General features: G+C 41.8%; 1 protein-coding gene across 1 annotated transcript in view; it reads left to right on the top strand.

The window, feature by feature from the left end:
* ADCY1 (adenylate cyclase 1) overlaps positions 1 to 3,717 on the top strand; it is an 879,311-nt gene extending 875,594 nt beyond the window's left edge. Inside the window, exon 20 of the mRNA XM_063922700.1 lies at positions 1,769 to 3,717. Within this exon, the coding sequence (XP_063778770.1) occupies positions 1,769 to 2,107 (339 nt within the window). The 3' untranslated portion in view covers positions 2,108 to 3,717. The remainder of the gene's footprint in view (positions 1 to 1,768) is intronic.
* Positions 3,718 to 25,095: the final 21,378 nt, after the last annotated feature.

The following is a 25,095-nucleotide window of genomic DNA, read 5'->3' as shown; positions in this document are numbered from 1 at the left end:
TGTAGTGAAAAGGATTAAGGGATAGGTGAGAAAAAAAGGGTGTTATGGGGTGAATTAATATAAGTGAAAAAAATGTGTAACATGTATAATAAACAAACGGTGAAAGTGCCAAATTAAATGTAATGCTGCGATGCCCTGTTGTCGCCCAGCCACGGCAGTCCAGGAGGCCCCGTACCCCAGGAGCCACCCCATTTCTGACCTATTGTTCTGAATAATTGGACTTACCTAGAATTGTGCCATATTCACAAGTGCAGTCATGCTAGGTACCCTAGTTAAAATAAATGAGGGTCAGGTGCGGGTGGGTGCAAGTCTAAGAATGAAGGTGTCTCACTCCTTCAGGTGTGTCTATACAAAACACTTTTAGTTTGCTAGGGAGGGGCCTTAGACTGCACACCTATAGCTGCCAGTAATGTGAGGTGCTACCTACTGAGACTTGTAGTTCTACAGAAGAAAAAAGGGGGGTGTTGTAGGTGCACTGTCTCTAGCATTACTGATATCATATAGCTTAGCATATAATAAATAGTGGAGTTTAGTTATGAATTGATCAATGCATGAAGCTGCAGCCCCGCGGCAAGGGACTCCACTCTGCTGCAGTACCTAACACTATAGGGGTTCAAACCTAGGGCACGGGACCCCCCAAAAAACCACAGCCAAGCAACCCCAGGGCATCACAGGGAATAATTGTGTGTAGTGAAAAGGATTAAGGGATAGGTGAGAAAAAAAGGGTGTTATGGGGTGAATTAATATAAGTGAAAAAAATGTGTAACATGTATAATAAACAAACGGTGAAAGTGCCAAATTAAATGTAATGCTGCGATGCCCTGTTGTCACCCAGCCACGGCAGTCCAGGAGGCCCCGTACCCCAGGAGCCACCCCATTTCTGACCTATTGTTCTGAATAATTGGACTTACCTAGAATTGTGCCATATTCACAAGTGCAGTCATGCTAGGTACCCTAGTTAAAATAAATGAGGGTCAGGTGCGGGTGGGTGCAAGTCTAAGAATGAAGGTGTCTCACTCCTTCAGGTGTGTCTATACAAAACACTTTTAGTTTGCTAGGGAGGGGCCTTAGACTGCACACCTATAGCTGCCAGTAATGTGAGGTGCTACCTACTGAGACTTGTAGTTCTACAGAAGAAAAAAGGGGGGTGTTGTAGGTGCACTGTCTCTAGCATTACTGATATCATATAGCTTAGCATATAATAAATAGTGGAGTTTAGTTATGAATTGATCAATGCATGAAGCTGCAGCCCCGCGGCAAGGGACTCCACTCTGCTGCAGTACCTAACACTATAGGGGTTCAAACCTAGGGCACGGGACCCCCCAAAAAACCACAGCCAAGCAACCCCAGGGCATCGCAGGGAATAATTGTGTGTAGTGAAAAGGATTAAGGGATAGGTGAGAAAAAAAGGGTGTTATGGGGTGAATTAATATAAGTGAAAAAAATGTGTAACATGTATAATAAACAAACGGTGAAAGTGCCAAATTAAATGTAATGCTGCGATGCCCTGTTGTCGCCCAGCCATGGCAGTCCAGGAGGCCCCGTACCCCAGGAGCCACCCCATCAGTAATATCAGTAATGCTAGAGACAGTGCACCTACAACACCCCCCACTTTGTGTGGGAGTCCCAGACAACTGAATATACACTAACTGAAACTGCCACTTGAATACAGGTACACTGACAACAAGAGAAACCCTCAAGATGCATGTTTTGAGATGAAAGCATTATTGTATACTGTCTAAAAAGTAAACAATGTCTTTTTTCTCAGGTAACTGAAGATGTTCATCGGATATTAAAGCAATGCAATTATGAATTTGTTTGTCGAGGTAAAGTCAGCGTTAAAGGCAAAGGGGAGATGTTAACATATTTCCTTGAAGGAAAAGTTGATGGAATAAATGCACAAACGCGATCTTTAAACTTGGAACGTAAAATGTACCCTTATGGCAGAGCAAACGTTCAGACAAAGCTGGGTACTAGCTCTCCATCAGTGGCAGCTGCACCAAGTTTTACAGTTAGCCCCGCAACGGGCACACTTCAACCTACAACATCTCATGCAAATCAGACGCTACATTACCTTCCTTCTGTGCCTGCAGTTGAAGAGGCATAAAACAAAGTGTACTTGTTTGCGCCATCTACAGTGAGATTAATGCAATTGCCTGTTCTTCTGATAAGAAATATGGGATCAAGAGATGTCACAAAACCAAGGATAATTTATCCAACCAAAGAGAACTATGAGAACTGTAAGAATGGGATAAATCAAGGGCTAACAATTGTGTTAGGTGTTCAGGGAACAGGAGTAATGTTCCACTTTATAATGGAGGATGAATGATGGGATTTGAGTAAACCAAATTCAATCAATGATTGCATAATGATAGTGAAAATAAGTATGTCTGTTAAGCATAACTATATGAGGTATACATGGGATACATTCATCAAAGGTACTTATTTATTTCAAGAAACAGAAGTACAATTTACTGCAAAAAATATAAATCACAAATGGATACTTTGTTATAAGAGATAACTAACTTCCATTTTTTAATGTACTCCCTGTCTAATTATTTTTGTGGGTAAACTTGGTGGGTAAACTTAAGTACATCATCCCTAGAACTTCCAAATTTAAGTTGTAAAGAATGTATATATATATATATATATATATATGGTGCTATGTGTGAAAGCAAGGTCACTTGTAATATTTCGATAATATTGAATACTTTTGAACACATTGGATGAAGTTGTGATGTTTTGTCCTGAACAGACTGATTATTTAAGTGACACATCTTTCTATGCTTTTGCATGTAGTTAGTATCTTTGCATGAAACTTTGATATTTGTACAGCAGAAAAATGAGGAAAATTAAGATTGGTCTCAGGGTTAGACAGCTAACTTCTTATTGTTACCATTTAGGATATTTATAAATATTGCAAACACTAGTTACTGCACAATGTGAGAATGCTTTTGAAAGTCCGCTGTGCCCTATGTGTAAGTGTGGCATGCTAAACAAGATGCACAAGTAACTTATTAGCTAAACTAGCAGGCTACAGATGTGCCCCAAACATTAGGTGACTTTACAGCAAACAGCTCGAGGTGCCCAACAGGACTGAGATACTTTGAGAGGAGTAGCATACCATATTTTTCTTTACGTTCTGTGACTTAGTCGCATGCTAGATGCAGCAAAACACCAACTTCAGCTTTAATTGCACAGGAATTGGTATAAAACATGTATAAAGTGGCAGATGAAGCACACCAGAACTTGGCGTGAGTAAAAGTTGCAGCTGCTCGCATTGGAGCCCTTATACAGATTCAGACTCAGTTGCTATCAGATGTTCAAATATCGCACTCCCCAGTGATCAGTGTATGATAGCAATGCAGTTCTGTCACTTCAGATGTTTTCTTTATGCGAATAAGATGCTCTATGTGAGCAAAAAAGGACATACTGCACTGAGTCGCATGGGACAGCCGATATGGGGTATTTGCTGAGATTGAAGCCACAGTAAATGTAAGACACATCTGTACATGACTTATCACACTGGTGGCACCTGTGGATACTGCAAGACAATATTAGGCTTGTAAAGATCGTTTTACCTTCCATAGACTCTCTAATGTTTGCAGATAAAGGGAAATACAATTATTACAAGTTCTTTGCATTTATGTAATAAGATAACTTTTAATAATAAGTAATAAGTAACTTTTTTTGTGCAATAAACATATCCGCCATTAATTCAACGTGGAGTGCACCTTACGCGTACATACAGTGGAGATGGCTATTTTGTGTCCGGATGTTCTTGAGAAGGTGGTCTATAATTCAGTAGGAACAAGTCACCTCTCTGGGGCACTTTCAGACCATTATTCATGAGGACTTGCCATTACCTATGGCAAGATAAGTAAATACACCCAAAAGTCCTGTCTGCTCTCGCTTTAAATAATAAACTTATCTTTTTCTTCTGACATTATGCTCTTTCAGAAATACTTAGTAATAATACATTTAAAGAAACATTTAAGCAGCACTTGAGAAATCACCCTAAATATGAGGTAAAACAAGACGTGCAGAAATGCCACAACATAACATAACCAAGTCATTTTTTTTTAAAGAAACTGGTTCTCTGTTAACAGTTTTATTAATGTTTACTTAAAACCTTGTTCCACTTCACGATGATATCTTCCCATGCTACAGTAACAGTGACCAGTTTTGTACTCTTGCTTTTTTAAATGTAATGTATGTTTAGTCACTGCAATCATAATATCTAATCAAAGTAATTGGTTTGTACAGACTCTGGGTTTTAAGCATCATTTACTTCAATAATATATGAGAAAAGGGCGAAAATGGCGCTAACTACAGTGCTTTTGAATTGTTTTACATCATTGGTTATTGAGCAAATGAAAAGCTCTTTCCTTTAAATGGTGTATAAAAAGACGACCCAATGACAATATTGGCAAACATCCAATCTCCCACACCTCCTAGCACATGTGAACATAGTGATGTTTTACAGGGGGATAAAAGCCTCTGGGAGAGCTGCTAAACTGGGAACGCCAACTTAAATATGCAATCATCGACCTTGGAAGCTCATTTAAATATTTTTTTCCACTATACAAAATCACATTTTTCGCATTTGCAGAGATATATTGTTTCCTGTACTTAGCACAGATTCAGCAAGGAATTACGCAGTCTGTTGACCTCCTCCCATCAGAGTATGTAAAATGCAGTATGCCCTTATATAAATACATTATACCTTCTGCAACCCAATATAAATGGGTATAAATGCCTGAAAACAGGAGCTAAACATCAGAAAGCAGTGCAAGCAGTGTCAGTGTGCACTTTCATAACTGACCCTTAGGGAGAGATGTACTAAGCTGTGAGAAGAGTGGAGAAGTGAGCCAGTGGAGAAGTTGCCCATGGCAACCAATCAGCATTGAAGTAACATTTATCATTTGCATACTATAAAATTATACAGAGCAGCTAATTGGTTGCCATGGGCAACTTCTCCACTGGCTCACTTCTCCACTCTTTTCACTGCTTAGTACATCTCCCGATGGCATGTGAACAGTTACTTCCTGGGATGATGTGTTGTGCTTTAGGGACTGGGCCAGCTGATATTACTATCTATTCTATATTTCTTCATTCCTTGTATTGGGCTTCAGTAAAAAGTACAAATGAATCTAGAAAAGCACAGATCATAAAAGAGTCATACTATTGCGACCTGAGAGGGGTCATCTTTACCTTGAAATGTTGAATATATGACATATATTTGATATATCATTCCTTGTTTCTTGACATGCAAAAATGACTATTTGACCTCTCTGATCATCTTGTCATTGATCAAACCTTGGGCTTCTAAAGACAAGTAAAATAGTATATAATACACATGTCATTGTATTCGGCCCTATGTTGTTATATCAACATATAGTAGCATCTGTTTGTCGGTAGTAGCACAGCACTGTAATGCGATGGCACTTTATAAATAAAGGATAAAAATAGGCTGACAATCATACCTTTTACATTTCTACAAACTGCAGATACCGAGCATATGCTGCCAACATGTAGTATTTGGAGTTTTACGTATAACTAGTGTTAAATTACTGTACATGGGATAACTTGACAGTTATAAAATTATAATACTACTATTACTAATAAAACATGATTGAGACAATAAAAAAAGTAAACCATAACATGTGCTTTCAATTAAATGTGAGTTAATAAGGCAAATTATAACTTAAACGTGTTTACACATACAGCCGTAAAATGACAGCTGTATTTTACAGTACTAAGTAGCACATGTAGTTTTACGCGGGCAAAAGTTTTTCCCACAGAGCCTCCATTAACTAAATGTTTGCAACAAATATACCAGAGTCTGCAGGATGAGTTTAATCTGCAGACCTATTTTCTAAATTTTTTCTATTATTTGAATGCATACATAATTTTTTGATCACAGATATTTATACAGGAGTTTATAACAACTGTAAAGTAATTATTCTATAATTATAATACATAAATGAGCCAATATATTATATTCTACTATTTTATTATAAAGAAAGTTATTACATGGTGTGTTACATGTTATATTATATAGCAGGTGATTTGCAGACTACTGCTCTCTTTCCAGTGAATTCTACACTTTTGTTAAGACCCATTTCTCAGACATTCATGAAACTCTGTATACAAACCAGCCTGTTATGTCACTGTAAACATTTCCATGTGCTCTCTAATGGAAGCTTTTAGCCAGGCATCTGAGTAGAAGGGTGTGAGGAAGTTAAAGAGTTTGACTGCTTTTTGAGTGCCTACAATGGAAGTTGTTGTATATAACTTAAACTACAAATATTGTATATATTTGAAAATTTTAGATGTATAATAGTATTACATTTGGGATAAACTAAGGTCATAAGGAAAGTCTTTATGAACTGCAAATGTCCTGTCTGTAAGCCTTCAGTCAAGTAAGGTTTTCTAAGCCTACGGGGTCTGTTCATGAAGCAGTGAAAATAGTGGAGAAACAGTCCAGTTGAGAAGATGCCCATTGCAATCAATCAGCTTCGCTTTACATTTTATAGAATGTACATGATAAAGGCTTCCTTCAGAGCTGATTGGTTGCTATGGGCAACTTCTCCATTGGTCCTTTTCTCCACTCTTTTCACTGCTTCAGGAATAGACCCCTTAGGCTTAGAAAATCTTACTTGACTGAATAGACCAGGCCTGGCCAACCTGTGGCTCTCCAGATGTAGTGAAACTACACATCCCAGCATGCCCTGCCACAGTTTTAGCATTCCCTAATAGCAAAACTGTGGCAAGGCATGATGGGACTTGTAGTTTCACAACAGCTGGAGAGCCACAGGTTGGCCAGGCCTGGAATAGACCCTAATAACTGGAACATGAGTGTTGTATATAAGGAAATGTAAAGAATGTTAACTTCCTGTAGTGCCAGGTTTAGTGGACTTTTACAAACAGTAAATATAAATATAAAATATATACAGTACAGTTTATGAATAGTACTTTACGGCCAGCAACATGCATTAAAACCTTTAAAATGTTGCACTTGAGGTATATTAGAAGGGACATTACGGATAAGGTGCCATGTGATTGGACCAAAGCAGTAGTTAGCCAAACATATACCACCATTCCCGCAAGACAGCCATCCTTCCTTATACTGCTGCCTAATCCTTGTTAAATACAGTTATGGGTTTAATGGGGTGAAGGAGAATCCCTGTAGTAAGGTTCGCAGCATTATTTTTCTGTAGTTGTTCTTAGGGATTACCAGTGCATATTCCAAGGACAGTTTAATTTGGGACTAGAATAAAGAGTGTTTTTAGAGTATAATAACTTTTACTATTCTGTCAGTGATTGGAATTATATTTGTAAAAAGGGCATGAATAACATAACTACAAAATAATTTAATTGTAATCAAACCTTAAATGGAGCTTTACAGAAACGCTACCACGCTACTGCAATCAGTTTACCGTAATTTTCTGCAGTCACATCAGCAACCTCATGTTAATGTTAGTTAAAGCTTTTACACCGGTACAATCATGTATGTCTGAATGTGCTAACAGTGGGATGCCAACTGTGTGCGTCTTTAGACACAACAATCCCACTTGGTGCATCTTTAGGTGCTACTTTACCATCAGCTGCACCGTCAAAACTTGTACCCTCGCTAGGTGCAGATTCTCTGTCAGATTATGTGAGTGATTAAGCGTCTCAGTTCACGACCAGTTATACAACATGTCCACTACACTCCCATAACTCGTCCATAACACACTGCCCAAGAATGCTCAGTATATTTCCAATACATTTCTGTGACTAGTCATTAAAGTGGAAGTTTCTAAGTAGCAGCAATACGTTTACTGAATGAATTTTGATAGTATTACAATGTAATCAGTAGAAGAAGTAGTGATATGGCATACCAGCATATAGTGACCCACTCCGACTACTGGATGCTGTTTAGAAATACGTTTTTTTATATTAGTCAAGTTTTTGCTGAGTTTTGTGGTGGAACGAACCAGAATGCAATAAAATATCTAATGATCACAGGTATCAATACAGGCTGCATTTGCTCAGCAGTAAAAATGCTCTGAATACTAAATTAAGAGTAACATTTAGTAAGACTTCAGATGTAAGCTTAGGGAACAAGTAACGTCTTCCTGCACCAACTAAAGCAACCGTGACCAGTACTGAAACCTGCTGTGCTCTGCCTGTGTCATCATCACAAATATTAACTGTTCTGTCAGAGGACAGGGACTAAAGTATCACTAGTATACAAAGAAATTCTCTAAGGCAAAAAAGTAGTATGTTTTCTTGTATGAAATCTAAGCTCAAAACAGTACAGCAAGTTTGAGCTACTAATATTACTATCTGAGCCCTGTCTTTAACTCTGTCCTTGTTAGCAATGTAAATTTAAGGGGCCGATTAAGACTTAGGTGCACATTTTGCAGAGCAGATAATGCATTCTGCACACCTATAGAAGGCAGGCCTGTTTTCTCAATGTACAATTGCCTCCTAATACTATACATCAGGTTGTATAACCATTGCCTAGTGTACCCAGTTGCTAAACTTGCTCCAACTCCAAATGAGCTCCAAAGTCAAAATGGTTCAGCAACAACCCACATGCACCAGTCTGCATGTAGGATGCTGTACCTACTTTACCCAAGTCCCTGTCTAAATTTATATATACTAAACTTTTTTACTTATATATATTATTCTCTGCAAAAACAATATTTTAAGCTGCATCCTCCCATTTGTAACTTGAAGATGTACCGTATACTGGTAAATTGTTATTAGTAGCTTTGTAATGATGTGGGCTGATTCCTGACAATCACAGTGGATGATACCCATCCACTATATTATTCCTGATCTGATGTCCACTATACAGTAAGTCTCCTTGGGCTTCCTGCATCTGTCGTTGTTGATGGTAAATTTTCAGTTTGTATATGTTCAACTAGAGATATTGACAATCGTTACATGGAGCCCTGGGAGTCAGGGGAATATTGTATAACATTTGTGTAAGCTTTCCTTGGAACACTCTTACTCTGTAAGAAAGGAGACTTGCTCCTCCATGATTATTTCCAGTAGAGTACAGCTTTGAGGCCATCTGGGGGTATATTTACTAAAGTTTGAATTTTCAAAGTCACCAATGATTGGCTGATTTCAAAGGGAAATAGTAATTAATGCTAAATCAGACTTAAGACTATTTGAAATCTATCAGTTAAAATTGTCGATCATTAGACAACTTTGAAAATCGACGTTTAGTAGATCTAATCCCTGGTCTTGATTAAGTGGAAACGAGCAGCTTTGAGCATTTAAATTATAGGTATACTAATGATAGCAAAAACTTAGTACTTATAAAGTCTTCATATAACAGAACTTGTTTAGTCAGGTTCCAAGGCGGGGGCTCTAACAGCAAGTCTATCATTGTTACGTTATATGGTGGAGGCGGGAGGTTTAGCTTTATCATGTGAATGGCAAAAGTCCCACAGTAAGAAATCTCACTGACCTGCTAGAATAGGGAAAACACGCTCCTCCAACCAAAATGTAGATATACCGATTCAGGAATGTCACTCAAAGTGTGCAGCCTGTCACAGAAAGTGTACAATAGGAATAGATTACTTTTTCTATTACAGAACTACATCTCCTCTGGTTGTCAGGCAGCTGCAAATACAACTAGCTGTGTACAATGAAAGTTGTAGTTCATCATCAGATGTAATGATTAAAATTATCTAGTTATCGTATCCAAATTGCGCATTTAGCATATAATGCAAGCACACTAAATTAGTGTTAGCCGCATACATATTTTCTACTCCTTCCTCAGGATCACCTGGATACAGGTGCCATGCAATAAATGAAGCAATCGTTTAGATAGGATAGTTCCACAGGCTGCTGGCATTGGTGTCTGCATGTCTTTTCTCTAAATGGCTTCATACTCCAAACCTCCATAGCAGTTTTTCGTGACTTATGACCTGCAAATACTGTATACATTATATCATGTATCCACCTCTGTCTCTAATACGCATAGACAGTACTGGATAAAGATTTTTTCATAATGTTTATATATTAAATACTATTATATAAACAATGTACATTATTTGCGAACCGTCACATTAACTTTCTCATGAATAGTCAAGGTCTGATATGTCATGTGGACTGTATATATTAGAGGGCCTTTACAACACCAGTCATACTTACATTTTGTGTTTTAACGTTTCATAAATGTTTTCTTACTAGACTAAAAAATCATTATTTTCCTTTTCATATTGAACATTACTACAATGATTCTATTACTATTGCTTCACTATGCACACTTCCTGGACTTCCTTAGTCAACTCACCTAATAAGTCGGCAGCTTCATTTCTTCTCTGTTCTAATTAATAATGAAATTGCATAAATATACCGATCCTACATTACTTTCTAATATGCTGTCTGGGCTAAGCCAACTATTGCAATGATTGTCAATGTATTTTGTTACAAAGCACAATGTTTTATATAAATTTGCACATTCAGCTGTAATAAAAGTATTATATGTGATATAAATATATTTGCAAAAAAAAGATTTTTTTTTAGTTATGTTTAAAAGCATGTAATTATGCAGATTGAGAACATCAGTACAATTGTATGTATACATTTAATCTTTGGTATAGAGATATTTCGTTTTACAATTGTCAAATCATTAGCAAGTACATATTAAATAATGACACATCACTTAGTACATGTACTGTTCAGTCTAGGCACTGCCGCATAATGCATGGACCAAATCGTTTTTCTTAGTAGAACACGCTTACAAATGCTCGAAACATATAAACTGCACAATGTTTTAAAATGTAATAACTGTACTTTCTAAAAGCAATGCACAACATAGTATATGGTGAAATTTTATTGCAGATACTTATTATTTCTCTAACGTCCTAGTGGATACTGGGGTGACTTTAGTACCATGGGGTATAGATCATGTCCATTGGAGCCTGGCACTTTAAGAAATCAATAGGGTTTGTTGGCTTCTCCCCTCTATGTCCCTCCTGCAGACTCAGTTTAGAAAAATGTGCCCAAGGAGTCGGGTGCATTCCTCTGGAGCTCCAAAGAGTTTTCTTCAAGACTTTATTGAGTTTATTATTTTCAGGTAGTACTGGTTGGCAATCAGTCTTCCTGCGTCATGGGACTTAGGGGTGGGGGAGGGGGGACTGAACCAACCTCCCTAGGGTTAATGGTTTGTAATCCCAGCTGACAGGACATTAAGCTCCTTAGGCGCTGTTTCACATACCACACTGTGTGTGCACATGCCGGCAGCATGCCGCCATCCCCTAACAGATGCTGAAGTAGACGTAGGTGTGGTGAGTGATCACTTCGGGGCCTCGGTGACAAGTGGCGGTATTAGGGCACGGTTGTCATGGGCTGCGAGCTGTGGTGCCTGCCACGGACCCCAAAAGAGACACTGAAATATGTTTTTTTTACTTCCTTTACATAGAGGGGGTTATATAACTTCCTTGGTAACATTACAGCCAGTATAAAACAGTAAGGGACCGCGCGCCACTGAAGGGGTGGGGCTTCCCAGAGAGCGGGACCAGAAGCTGAAAGGAGCCATTTCCTGCTGCTGTTGACTGAAAGGCTGCATGTTGAAGCTGCTCCTCCACAGACCCCGCTGAACCACCAATTGTACTGGTTCCAGGGTTTTTATAGAAAGGGGGGAGCACATCACACTGCTGTAGTACAAAATGTATATATATTGAATATACCCAGCGGAGTGCTGCTTTGCCTGAGTATTGTGTGCTGGTCCCAATCCTCTCTGTGTCACTCCATACACGCTGTCTGGGGTTGCTCTGCTTTCTCACTATTTGTGTTATAACTGCACTGTGTTTGTTCACATAACTCTATGTGCTTCTGCAATAGAATGTCTGGGAAAAAGACTGTGTGTCCTTCATGTAACAATAGGTGTACACTTTCACTAGAAGAGTCTCTCTTATGTACCCTGTATTCTATACCCTCTCAGGGTAGTAGTCTGCAGGAATCTGAATGGTTAAATCATTCAAAAGCATGATTAATCTATTAGTACAGATTTAGCTACAGCCAGACAGGAAAGGCAGACCCCTAAACAATGTGTAGATAATCTTTTTGTTAAGGCTGCTGACCACAGACAGGCTCCTCAGCCCCCTCTGTTGGTTTCTCATAAACGCACGCTCGCACAGGTGCTCCAGTCTGACTCTGAGACTAAATTACCAGACCTGGATGATGGGGAGGGTGACATGGAGGATGATAATTCTCTGTCCCCAGGGGTTCAGGCCCTGATTCATGCTATTAGGGAGGTCCTCCACATACTGGATAAGGAGCCAGAGCCAGAAGAGGAATTGTTTTTCAATGTAAAACCAAAATCCTCTGATACTTTTCCTATATCTAAGGAATTAAACTCCCTTTCCAGGGAGGCATGGGTCAGTCCTGACAAGAAATTCAAGATTCCTCAACGGCTATTAAATTCCTTTCCTTTCCCCACTGAGGATCGGAAAGTATGGGAAAATTCCCAGTGCATGGATTCTTCTGTGTTCAGGCCTGTACCTGGGGCTATCTCTCTCAAAGATCCAGATGACCGCAAGATTGAGACTACACTCAAATCAATTTATTCTGCGGTGGGCGTAGTTCAAAGGTCCACTATAGCTTGCGGCTGAATTTCCAGATCCATGGTGAAATGGTCTGATAATATAATAAATGGGTTTGACTCCCTTCCTTAAGAGGAGATCATTACACTGCTACATCTTATTCAGGATGCTGCTAATTTTATGAGTGGGACCGTTAAAGAATTATGTCTCATCAATGGCCGTGCCTCTGCTATGGCAGTCTCGGCTCACAGAGCTCTATGGCTGCAACAATGGTAAGCGGATGCTGACTACAAGAAAGGTGTGGAGAATCTTCCTTTTGCAGGGGAGGCCTGGTTTGGGGAAGAACTTAACAAGTGGATTTCTCATGCGACGGCGGGTAAGTCTACCTATCTGCCCTCGGCTGCACCTCCTGCTAGACGTCCCTACCATGGGCCCTCTCTGCAGTCCTTTCGTGTGGCCAGATTCAGAGGCAGAGGAACCTCAAATGCTGCTAGAGGAAACCGCGGTAAGATCTCTGGACCAGGCCTCTGGATCCTTTTCCACGAAGTCCTCCGCATGATGGTTGGCTCCAGCAGCAGGGTGACTTTCAGGTAGGTGCTCAGTCCTGCCGGGATCCTTGGGTGAGGGACCTCATATCTCAAGGGTAACGGTGAAAATAACAAGCACCACCTCCTCTCAGATTCTTCAAGTCCAGCTTACCAGCTTCATCCGTGGCAAGGGTTACCTTATAGGATGACATTCAAAAACTGCTACAAATGGGAGTTGTTGTCCAGTACCTCCTCCGTTGCACAACAGGGGTTTTTACTCTAGCCTTCTTGTTGTACTGAAACCAGACGGTTTGGTACGGCCAATCTTGTACCTAAAATATTTGAACCCGTATCTATGAGTGTTCAAATTTAAGATGGTGATCTCAAATCTGGAGGAGTGGGGAGTTCCTAGTATCCCTGGATGTCAAGGATGCTTACCTACATATCCCCATATGGCCTCCTCATCAGGCTTACCTCTGGTTCGCTATACTTCACCACCACTTCCAGTTTCAGTTCTTACACTTTGGTCTCTCCACAGCCCCAGGGGTATTCACAAAAGTCATGGCAGAGATGATGCTGCAGTTACGCAAAATGGGGGTCAACATAGTCCTCTATTTGGACAATCTCCTGATAAAGGCGGTGACCAGGGAATGTCTGCTACACAGCATCAACTTGACTACTTGCTTGCTTACGGACCATGAGTGGATCCTAAATTTGAAGAAGTATCACCTGGAACCATCACAAAGAATTCAGTTTCTTGGAATGAAACTACACACCATCAACTTGACTACTTGCTTGCTTACGGACCATGGGTGGACCCTAAATTTCAAGAAGTATCACCTGGAACCATGACAAAGAATTCAGTTTCTGGGAACGATACTGGACACGGTGTCTCAGAAGGTATTTCTTCCAATAGACAAGGCCTTGACTATTCAGGCTATGGTCCGCTCGGTGCTCAGACCCCACAAGATCTCAATTCATCTCTGCATCCGCCTTCTGGTCAAGATGGTAGCCTCCTACAAGGCAATCCAGTACGGCAGATTTCATGCCCGTCCGTTACAGCTGGACCTACTGGAAAATGGTCACGGTCTCACCTGCACGTCCACCAGAGTATAACTCTGTTGCCAAAAGCACAGATCTCCCTGTTATGGTGGCTACAAGTCTCTTACCTTGTGGATGATCAGAGTTTCAGTACCCATTCGTGGACTTTACAGACGATTGGATTCCAGCCTCCGAGGTTGGGGCGCTGTGACCCAGGGGGTTCAGTTCCAGGGGAAGTGGTTGAGTCAGGAATCCACACTCCCGATCAATGTTCTGGAACTCAAGCCATCCAAGTACAGTCGGACAATGCCACGGTAGTGGCGTACATAAACCGGCAAGGAGGAACAAAATGCAGGGCCACAATGCGAGAGGTGTCGCAGATACTCCTCTGGGTGGCGGCCAACACATCGGCCATCTCAGCCATATTCATTCTGGGAGTGGACAATTGGGAGGTGGACTTCCTCAGCAGGCACGACCTCCATCCGGGAGAATGGGGCCTTCACCCTCAGCTGTTTCAACAACTGGTTCACCGGTGGGGCTGTCCGTAGATAGACGTCATGGCTTCTCGTCTCAACAAGAAGCTTTGCCGTTACCATTCCAGAATGAGGGATCTGCAGGCTGCAGCAGTAGATGCTCTGATGGTGCCGTGGTCTTACTAGTTCGTATCTCTGTTTCCTCCAATCCCTCTCATTCCAAGAGTTCTAAAAAGACTCAAAAAGGAAAGAGTTCAGGCAATTCTAATTGCTCTGTATTGGCCTCGTACGCAAACCTCCTGACCCTATCTCGGGAGGAACCCTGGCCTCTGCCACTTCGCAAGGACCTTCTGCTACAAGGACCGTTCATCTATCCAGATTTATTGCGGCTACGTTTGACAGCTTGGAAGTTGAGAGGGAGATAGCCAGGAAAGGTCTCCCACCTAAGGTTGTTTCCACTATGGTCCAGGCCCGTAAGGTGGTTACATCAAGACATTACCACTGAATCTGGAAGAAATACATTTCTTGGTGTGAGGGTAGAAAATATCCTCCTGTGGAGTTTCAACTTGGCCGGTTTCTTGTTTTCCTGCAAGCAGGCGTGAATATGGGCCTACGGTTAGGCTCAAAGCAAGGTTCAGATTTTGGCTCTCTTCACCTTCTTCCAGAAACAATTGGTGGTCCTACCAGATGTACAGACTTTCCTGAAGGGTGTTCTTCACATTCAACCACCCTTTGTCCCTCCCACCGCTCCGTGGGATCTCTCTGTGGTCTTGACTTTTCTCCAGTGAGACTGGTTTGAACCTTTATACAAGGTGGACTTGAAACATCTTACCTGGAAGACTGTCATGCTGCTGGCTCTGGCCTCTGCTAGATGTGTGTCAGAATTGGGGGCCCTATCTTGTAAGAGCCCGTATTTGATATTTCATGAGAACAGAGCGGAACTCAGGACTTGCACGCAGTTTTTGCTAAAGGTGGTTTTGGCCTTTCACATTAATCAACCGACGGTGGTTCCGGTACTGTCAGATCCGTCGGTTACTCCAAAGTCCTTGGACGTGGTGAGGGCTGTGAGGATTTACGTCAAAAGGACGGCTTGTCACAGGAAGTCTGACTCTCTGTTTGTCCTTTATGAAGCTACCAAAATTGGATGTCCTGCTTCTAAGCAGTTAATTGCTCATTGGCTCAGGTTGACCATTCAACAAGCCTATTCTTTGGCAGCATTGCCACTGCCGAGTTCTATTCAGGCCCACTCCACAAGGTCGGTGGGTTCTTCCTGGGCGGCTGCCCGTGGCGTCTCGGCTTTACAGTTGTGCCGTGCAGCTACATGGTCTGGTTTGAACACGTTTGTTAAGTTCTATAGGTTCGACACCTTGGCCAGATATGACCTTCAGTTTGGTCAGACGGTTTTGCAGGGGTCTCAGCACTTTCCCACCTGGTCTGGGAGCTTTGGGACTTCCCCATGGTACTAAAGTCACCTCATTATCCATTATGACGTTAGAGAAAATAGGAATTTAATACCTACCGATAATTCCTTTTCTCGAAGTCCGTAGTGGATACTGGGGTGACCCACCTCAGTGCTTCGTTTTCCTGCTTACTTGGTCGTAAGTGTTCTTGGTTGGGTCTGCTGTTGCTGTCCCAGTTCCGTGTTTGGTTAACGTTGTTATCCTTGTATGTTTAGCATTGCTCTCCTCTGTTCTGGTGTGCTCTGCTATTCTTATTGTTGTGTGTTGGTTCGTTACCTTACCGCTTTACTGTTATTCCTTCTCTCATGGTATGTCTGTCTCCTCGGGCACAGTTTTCCTAGACTGAGTCTGCAGGAGGGGCATAGAGGGGAGGAGCCAGGACACACAATTGATTTCATAAAGTGCCAGGCTCCAATGGACCCAATGTATACCCCATGGTACTAAAGCCACTCCAGTATCCACTACGGACTACGAGAAAAGGAATTACCGGTAGGTATTAAATTCCTGTTTTAACCTCATTTGGAAATTGTATCCATCATTAGCAGGAGTCCTTTAGCCATATAATGTTAATTTTTTGTATTAGCTTGCTAATGAAATTAGCCCTCATTTTAAGATGTGACTAATCTTATTAAATTGCCTTATTCATTTTCTGTTTTGTATATTGTTACATATATTGGCCTTTGTTGTATATTTTACATAAAGAAGCTCTTACATTAGTTTTATTTTTATTTTATTTCTTTTTTTTGTAAATGGGTTTAGCTTTTAAAGGCTGCCGCATGTACACTTGTACAGACAACAATCACTTTTAATAGAATAACTTTTGTAACAAATATTTTTCATGTGCATGAATATCTTCTAATTTCTTTAGATGTTATAGTATTTTACTAATATTTAGATCTAGTCTGCATGCCACTCATGTCTGATGTCATTATGGATATAGTAAAAAAAAATCTTAATTTCACACAAACTTTCCTTTGAATTGCATGTACAATTAGTAAGACAAATGCACCATAAAAAACTCTACACTGAATTACCGTGACAATACAGTAGCTTATGCTGTTCAGTTTTGCAGCGTTATACTTTCAAACAGTATTTTTGTCATTAAAGCAATAATTTAATCATAGTAGTGTGACACAGACATGAGAGGAAACATTAACATGATTTAATTAATTTGCGATACAACTGCAAAACATTTTTTTAAATGATTCTAGAGACATCTGTTTAATTTACTCTACTAGAAAGTTATTTGAGAAAAAATAGTTTACTTGCTTTACATTTTATTTAATTTATATTTCCACCTTTCAAAAGCATATAATATACAGCTATGTCAGAAAATGCACATCAGACATATTTTAAAAAAATAATTATTTATTGATAACTAGTTTTAAATCTATTTCACCTTATTTCTGATGTTGGTGCCTGGAATCAATGTTTTGATGCCTGACGCAATATTTGGGTGTAATGGAAATAATGGAATTTTAGTTGTTATAATTTGCTTGTGAAAAAAATAAACCTCTGTTAAATCCTGAAACAACATTAGTTCAGGTGAATTATTTTTTCAGAAATGATTTGTGCTGCTGAACATCTCTGTGTCTTGTCGATATCTGTCTGTGGGGATTCAGTATGATTTACCGGCAGCCGGGATGCCGGCTGTCAATATACCGACAGTGGCATCCTGGCCGCCAGTATGCGGCAGTGGGGCGAGCGCAAAGAGTCCCCTTGCAGGCTTGCTGCTCTTGCCACACTGCGGGACACCCACAAGTGGGAATAGCCCTGTAGCGCTGGTATTCTGGCTTGGCGGCAATGCCAGCTGTCGGGATTCCATCATCGGTATCCATCGCCAGGATCCTGACAGCTGGCAAATTAAACGGATCCCAGTCTGTGGATTCTGTTACTACCAACCATCTCCTAATAAGTATAAGAAACCTAATGATCCTGTGGTCTGCAATGTAAGCTTGCCCAAAGCCCAGTGCATTCGCTAATCTCCTTTCCCACTACAGTATTTCTGTATGTTTATGAGCTGGTTTGATATTGGCAAATCAATGCATTTATGCAGTATGTGGAATTGTTGAAGTAATTAGTCTGAGTTTTCTACGTGTACAGAACTAATTTTGTTTTTCAAGACCTGATATTTTAACCAAACATTTTGAATCATTCCCCAATTGGCAGGAATCCGCAGAGCTATTTTATTCACATCGAACAGCTGTGTGGCATTTGGGTCTTGCCCTTTATTTTCTTTCGTTTTGCTACACCTACTGTATGTGTGTTACCTAGTGAAACGAATAAACCAGTATAATTAAAAAACAGATATGTTCCCTTATCGTCATGTTATTTGTTAAATAATATAACTAAAAGTTATATAAGCAGTATTTTTTTATGTTCTTAGAGGTCAATCCAATTAGGTGAGAATTGCATTTGCAGTCCAATTCCAAACTCCCAGAGTATGTGAAAAGGTAGGGAAAACCTATATTTTAAGGTAAAAGTGTGTGGACTTGCTTTAGATCCCCCATGACCACCCATGGCTAATTAGGTATCTGGAAGTTTTCAATTAGTTTAATTGAGGCAATGATACATGCCATTTGCTATTTAGCATTTTTGCTTAAAAAAATAAAAATTACCATTTGACATCTTTTAACAGCTTCCACTACTTTCCTTGTGCACACTAACTGGTTTCTATATAATTCTGCTAACAAAGGTGTCACTTTTGTGGGGTCATGGAAGGTATCCCCACTTCTTCTAGCACATCTCTCAGGTTGCATTTTGTAGAAAATTTGCACACCCTCGCTGCACTTCAACGGATTGTCATTTCTAATTGGATCTCGCATTTCTCAAGGTATGCGCATTCCAGTGACGTGCGGTCAGGGTAGACAGGGGAGGCAGAGCCTCACTTGTCATATTTCATTATACTCCTGCATTTTGACTATTAAAATGATAAGAATAATTCAAAGATGATATTTAGAACTTATATCATATTTGTATTACTAATATAATCTTTGTATTATTCTAACCATTTTTATGGTCAAAACTCACCACCAAATCATATATGTGTATGTGTGTGTAAATCTGGCTCAGATACTAGCCAGTCCCTACCCAGCCATTGACCTTACCATACCTCACTGGTGCATTCGCACAAGTATGCGAGTTTCATGAAACAGACTCGCATTCACAGACTCGCACCTACTGTACTTGAATCAAGCCCTTATTGTTGAAAATATGGCTAGATGGTCAACTAAAGAATTGGAAGGAATTAGGGAGAGATGTCCAGTAATATTTAACACAATAATACTGTATGTTTCCCACAATATAAAATACAGTTCACGCTATATATTAACATGCTGCAAGAGATTGAGGAGACTAGGGTTCAAATAATAACCTAACCAAGGTTTCTGGAGTAGCACAGAGCACACAAACATATTTCAGGCTGGGTACGCACATATCCACTGATAGATCAGCTGATTTGGAAAGCATACACATTTACCAATCAACTGTTTGATATGTCTGGCAAGACATCACAACTGGGTGGGCATTTGAATTTGCCCACCCTGTTGTGACGTCATTGTTGTCGATTTCATATGGCTGGCATATGGGACAGTTGGCGAGTCGGCTGTACACTGTCACGATTGGCGTAAGTTGGGGTTCCGACAACCTAGTTTTGGCTGAAGGGACAGCTATCTGTGAGGAGAGTAAACGAGGTGGCTGAATGTAATTCCTCCTCATAGGGTGGAAGCCAAACTAAGTGTTAACGTTGGCCGAAGGGCGTAAAGAAGAGGAGGACTCCGTAGGAAGATAACTGTAGTTTTAATGAATAATCAGGCTGTACACGAATATTGGAGAAATAGAAGAAACTGGAAGAATTAGAGTCTAGGGTTAAATGACTTGGAGAGTGAAGCTGAAGAACTGCGGTAAAGAACTGAAGACTGTGTTTTATGATTAAAAGCCGAGGCTGAAGAACTTTGACTTTGAAGAAATGAAGACGTCTGTGGGAACTGCTGTTAGCACCTGGAGCTCCTCTATGACCTGGGACCCCGTGAGCGGTTCCACGAGTGGCAACGGACTTAGACAGCAGGACTGCAGCAGCGTTTAGGTAACCGATAGATGAGAGCAACCAGGACCAGGGAACCAGAAGTAACCTGGAAGCACAGAGCTGGAGAACCTTTCACAAGGAGGTAACTTGAAGCACTGGCACTCTCCCTCTGAGCCAGCACCCTTTTGTAAGGGAAGAACACGCAGGATTGGCTGGACACAGATTGGGTACTTCATTGGTAATACTCTGGTCTCCAACATGGCTTCCCCCAGCACAGGAGACATACTTAGCTGTTAGCACACAGCTTTAGCCAGCTTCTGTCTCTGACAAAACTTAGAGACTTTCCTATGACTCTTCATGTCTTCTTCTCAGGACGATTGTCTGGACTATCTTCCATTTGCTGAATTTGCTCACAAAAATCTCTACCATTCCGCTACCCATTCCACACCCTTTTATGTGAATTATGGACTTCATCCACATGTTCCTGCTTTCCAATCTCTTCCAGCTCTCGAAGTACCTGCTGCAGAGTTAGCCCTTCAGCAATTTACTAAGATGTGGAGACAAGTTCATGAGGCTCTGCTTAAAACATCCAATAAATACAAATTTTTTGCAGATCGGAAATGGAAGGCTGTCCCTAGTCTCAAAGTGGGTGATCAAGTCTGGATTTTTACTCGAAACTTAAGACTCAAGGGGGGAAATTTACTAAGCTCCCGATTTTGACCGAGATGCCGTTTTTTCATCAAAGTGTCATCTCGGTAATTTACTAAACACTAATCACGGCAGAGATGAGGGCATTCGTAATTTTTTGCAAGTCCAAGTAAAAAATTACGAATAAATACACCATCGGTCAAAACGCGGCTGTTTAAGTATGAATCTCGGTCATTTACTAAGAAGTGCAAAGCAAAAAAAAAACAAACACTTCCGTGAAAAATTACAACTCGTAAAAAAGTGCTAAAAAAAAACAGACCTTTTTTTTTTATTCGTGATTGGATAGGCATGCACGGATCCATGATATCCGTGCATGTATATCAGTGGGAAGGGGTGGGAAAGTGCTTATTTTTTCAAAAAAAATTGCGTGGGGTCCCCCCTCCTAAGCATAACCAGCCTCGGGCTCTTTGAGCCGATCCTGGTTGCAGAAATATGGGGGAAAAAATGACAGGGGTTCCCCCATATTTAAGCAACCAGCATCGGGCTCTGCGCCTGGTCCTGGTCCCAAAAATACGGGGGACAAAAAGAGTAGGGGTCCCCCGTATTTTTAAAACCAGCACCGGGCTCCACTAGCTGGACAGATAATGCCACAGCCGGGGGTCACTTTTATATAGTGCCCTGCGGCCGTGGCATCAAAAATCCAACTAGTCACTCCTGGCCGGGGTACCCTGGGGGAGTGGGGACCCCTTCAATCAAGGGGTCCCCCCCCAGCCACCCAAGGGCCAGGGGTGAAGCCCGAGGCTGTCCCCCCCCATCCAATGGGCTGCGGATGGGGAAGCTGATAGCCTTTGTTGTAAAAGAAAAGATATTGTTTTTAGTAGCAGTACTACAAGGCCCAGCAAGCCTCCCCCGCATGCTGGTACTTGGAGAACCACAAGTACCAGCATGCGACGGAAAAACGGGCCCGCTGGTACCTGTAGTACTACTACTAAAAAAATACCCAAAAAAAGACAAGACACACACACCGTGAAAGTATAATTTTATTACATACATACACACATACATACATACTTACCTTAAGTTCCCACGCAGGTCGGTCCTCTTCTCCAGTAGAATCCAAGGGGTACCTGTTGAAGAAATTATACTCACGAGATCCAGGGGTCCAGGCTCCTCGGGAAATCCAGGGGTAATCCACGTACTTGAAAAAAATAACAAAACGGTGTCCCGACCACGAACTGAAAGGGGACCCATGTTTGCACATGGATCACCTTTCCACGAATGCCAGAAACCCACTTTGACTTCTGTCTAAGTGGGTTTCTTCAGCCAATCAGGGAGCGCCACGTTGTAGCACTCTCCTGATCAGCTGTGTGCTCCTGTCCTCACTGACAGGCAGCACACGGCAGTGTTACAATGTAGCGCCTATGCGCTACATTGTAACCAATGCTGGGAACTTTCTGCTCAGCGGTGACGTCACTTTAGGTCAACCGCAGGGCAGAAAGTTCCCATCATTGGTTACAATGTAGCGCATAGGCGCTACATTGTAACACTGCCGTGTGCTGCCTGTCAGTGAGGACAGGAGCACACAGCTGATCAGGAGAGTGCTACAACGTGGCGCTCCCTGATTGGCTGAAGAAACCCACTTAGACAGAAGTCAAAGTGGGTTTCTGGCATTCGTGGAAAGGTGACCCATGTGCAAACATGGGTCCCCTTTCAGTTCGTGGTCGGGACACCGTTTTGTTATTTTTTTCAAGTACGTGGATTACCCCTGGATTTCCCGAGGAGCCTGGACCCCTGGATCTCGTGAGTATAATTTCTTCAACAGGTACCCCTTGGATTCTACTGGAGAAGAGGACCGACCTGCGTGGGAACTTAAGGTAAGTATGTATGTATGTGTGTATGTATGTAATAAAATTATACTTTCACGGTGTGTGTGTCTTGTCTTTTTTTGGGTATTTTTTTAGTAGTAGTACTACAGGTACCAGCGGGCCCGTTTTTCCGTCGCATGCTGGTACTTGTGGTTCTCCAAGTACCAGCATGCGGGGGAGGCTTGCTGGGCCTTGTAGTACTGCTACTAAAAACAATATCTTTTCTTTTACAACAAAGGCTATCAGCCTCCCCATCCGCAGCCCATTGGATGGGGGGGGACAGCCTCGGGCTTCACCCCTGGCCCTTGGGTGGCTGGGGGGGGGACCCCTTGATTGAAGGGGTCCCCACTCCCCCAGGGTACCCCGGCCAGGGGTGACTAGATGGATTTTTGATGCCACGGCCGCAGGGCACTATATAAAAGTGACCCCCGGCTGTGGCATTATCTGTCCAGCTAGTGGAGCCCGGTGCTGGTTTTAAAAATACGGGGGACCCCTACTCTTTTTGTCCCCCGTATTTTTGGAACCAGGACCAGGCGCAGAGCCCGATGCTGGTTGCTTAAATATGGGGGAACCCCTATCATTTTTTTCCCATATTTCGGCAACCAGGATCGGCTCAAAGAGCCCGAGGCTGGTTATGCTTAGGAGGGGGGACCCCACGCAATTTTTATTTTAAATTTTACAGTGTTTAATTAAAAAAAAAAAAAAATAGAACCCCAGCACGGATCACACAGATCCGGCCGAGATTAATTGTAAAAAAGTCGGCAGTGTTTTGCTAATCACTGCCGTAAAAAACACAAAAAAAACACGAATGACATCGACATCGGAAGAAAAGAAAAACCCGAATACGACAGCTTAGTAAATCCATCGTAACAAATTCAAAAAGTTGCAGTTTTACACTTTCGATGTCATTCGTGATTGAACTTTGACCTGAAACGGGAAAATACGAATCTTAGTAAATTTACCCCAAGGTCCCTTCCAAGAAATTTGCCCCCAGATTCATTGGACCATATCCTATTGAAAAAGTATTGAATCCAGTAGCATACAAAGTGACGTTGCCTCCGTACTTGAAGATCCCAAATGCATTTCACATCTCCTTACTGAAGTCTCTCATACTTAACCGTTTTCGGGCTGCGCTCCTTAGACCTCCCAAGGTGCAAGCTGCTCAAGGGGAAGAATTTGAAGTTCATAGGATCCTTGACTGTCGTAAAAGATATGGTCGTCTACAATATCTTATTGATTGGAAGGGATATGGACCGGAGGAAAGGTCCTGGGTTTCTGAAGAGGACGTCCATGCTCCAAGTTTAGTCCTGGCCGTTCATACCAAGAATCCGATGAAAGCACTAGGGTGTTCAGAGCCCACCCTAAAAAGGCTCCAGAGCCTTACCTCTGGAGTGTTGCCGTCCCGCTGGTTGGCGCGGCTGTGGCAGCAGGGAGGTGCTGGTGGCGGGTCCTCCTGGACGGATGTGCGGCTGCCAAGGGCTGGGGCTCTGGAGAGCCGGGCGCTGCGGCAGGGATTGCTGCGGTAAGGTCCTCTAGTGGTGACACAGTATAGTCTTGGTTCACTTTCTCAGTCTGGCCATCCATTTGGGGATGGTATGCAGAGGAGAAACTTAATTCCATTCCAAGAGCTGAACTCAGTGCTCTCCAAAATTTAGCCACAAATTGAGGCCCTCGATTGGAAACTATCTCTTGTGGAAGTCCATGTAACCGGAAGATGTCTGATATGAACAATTTTGATAGTTGTGGAGCGGTTGGAAGACCTGTGAGTGGGATAAAGTGCGCCATTTTGGAAAATCGGTCCACTATGACCCAAATGGTGTTTTGTCCTCTGGAGACAGGTAGGTCAGTTATAAAATCCATGGAGATGTGTGTCCAGGGTTTTTTGGAACCGATAGCAGATGAAGAAGACCCGATGGTGATCCTCTTGGGCTTTTATGTTGGGCGCATTTTGGGCAGGCAGCTATGAATTCCAAAACATCCATCTTCAGATGAGGCAACCAATAGGAGCATTGGATGAACTTAAGAGTCTTGAGGCTACATGCGTGTCCCATACAAGGTGAGGTATGAGCCCACGTGAGCAGTCTTTTTCGGAGTTCTGGTGCAACAAAGGTTTTTCCCGGTGGAGGAAGCAAAGTAGTACGAGTTGCAGCAAAAGAGGCAGGATCTAGGATGAATTGTCTGTCCGGAAGATCTGTGGACTCATCTGAATTTAATGAATGAGAGAGCACATCTGTTTTCCGATTAAGAGACCCTGGATGATAACTGAGCTTGAAAGAAAAACGGGAGAAGAACAGTGCCCACATGGCTTGCCATGGGTTTAAACATCGGGCGGTCTGAAGATATAAAAGATTTTTGTGATCCGTGGTTACTGAGATTGGGTGCTGAGCTCCTTCCAGCAAGTACCTCCACTCTTCAAAAGCAAGTTTTATGGCAAGCAATTCTTGTTCTCCAATGGCGTAATTTTGTTCTGCCGGAGAGAATCTTCGGGAAAAATAAGCAC

The sequence above is a fragment of the Pseudophryne corroboree genome, chromosome 5, assembly GCF_028390025.1.
Source record: "Pseudophryne corroboree isolate aPseCor3 chromosome 5, aPseCor3.hap2, whole genome shotgun sequence".
In the NCBI taxonomy this organism is placed as follows: domain Eukaryota; kingdom Metazoa; phylum Chordata; class Amphibia; order Anura; family Myobatrachidae; genus Pseudophryne; species Pseudophryne corroboree.
The sequence above is the reverse complement of the archived record's forward strand: the minus strand, read 5'-3'. Positions and strand labels throughout refer to the sequence as shown.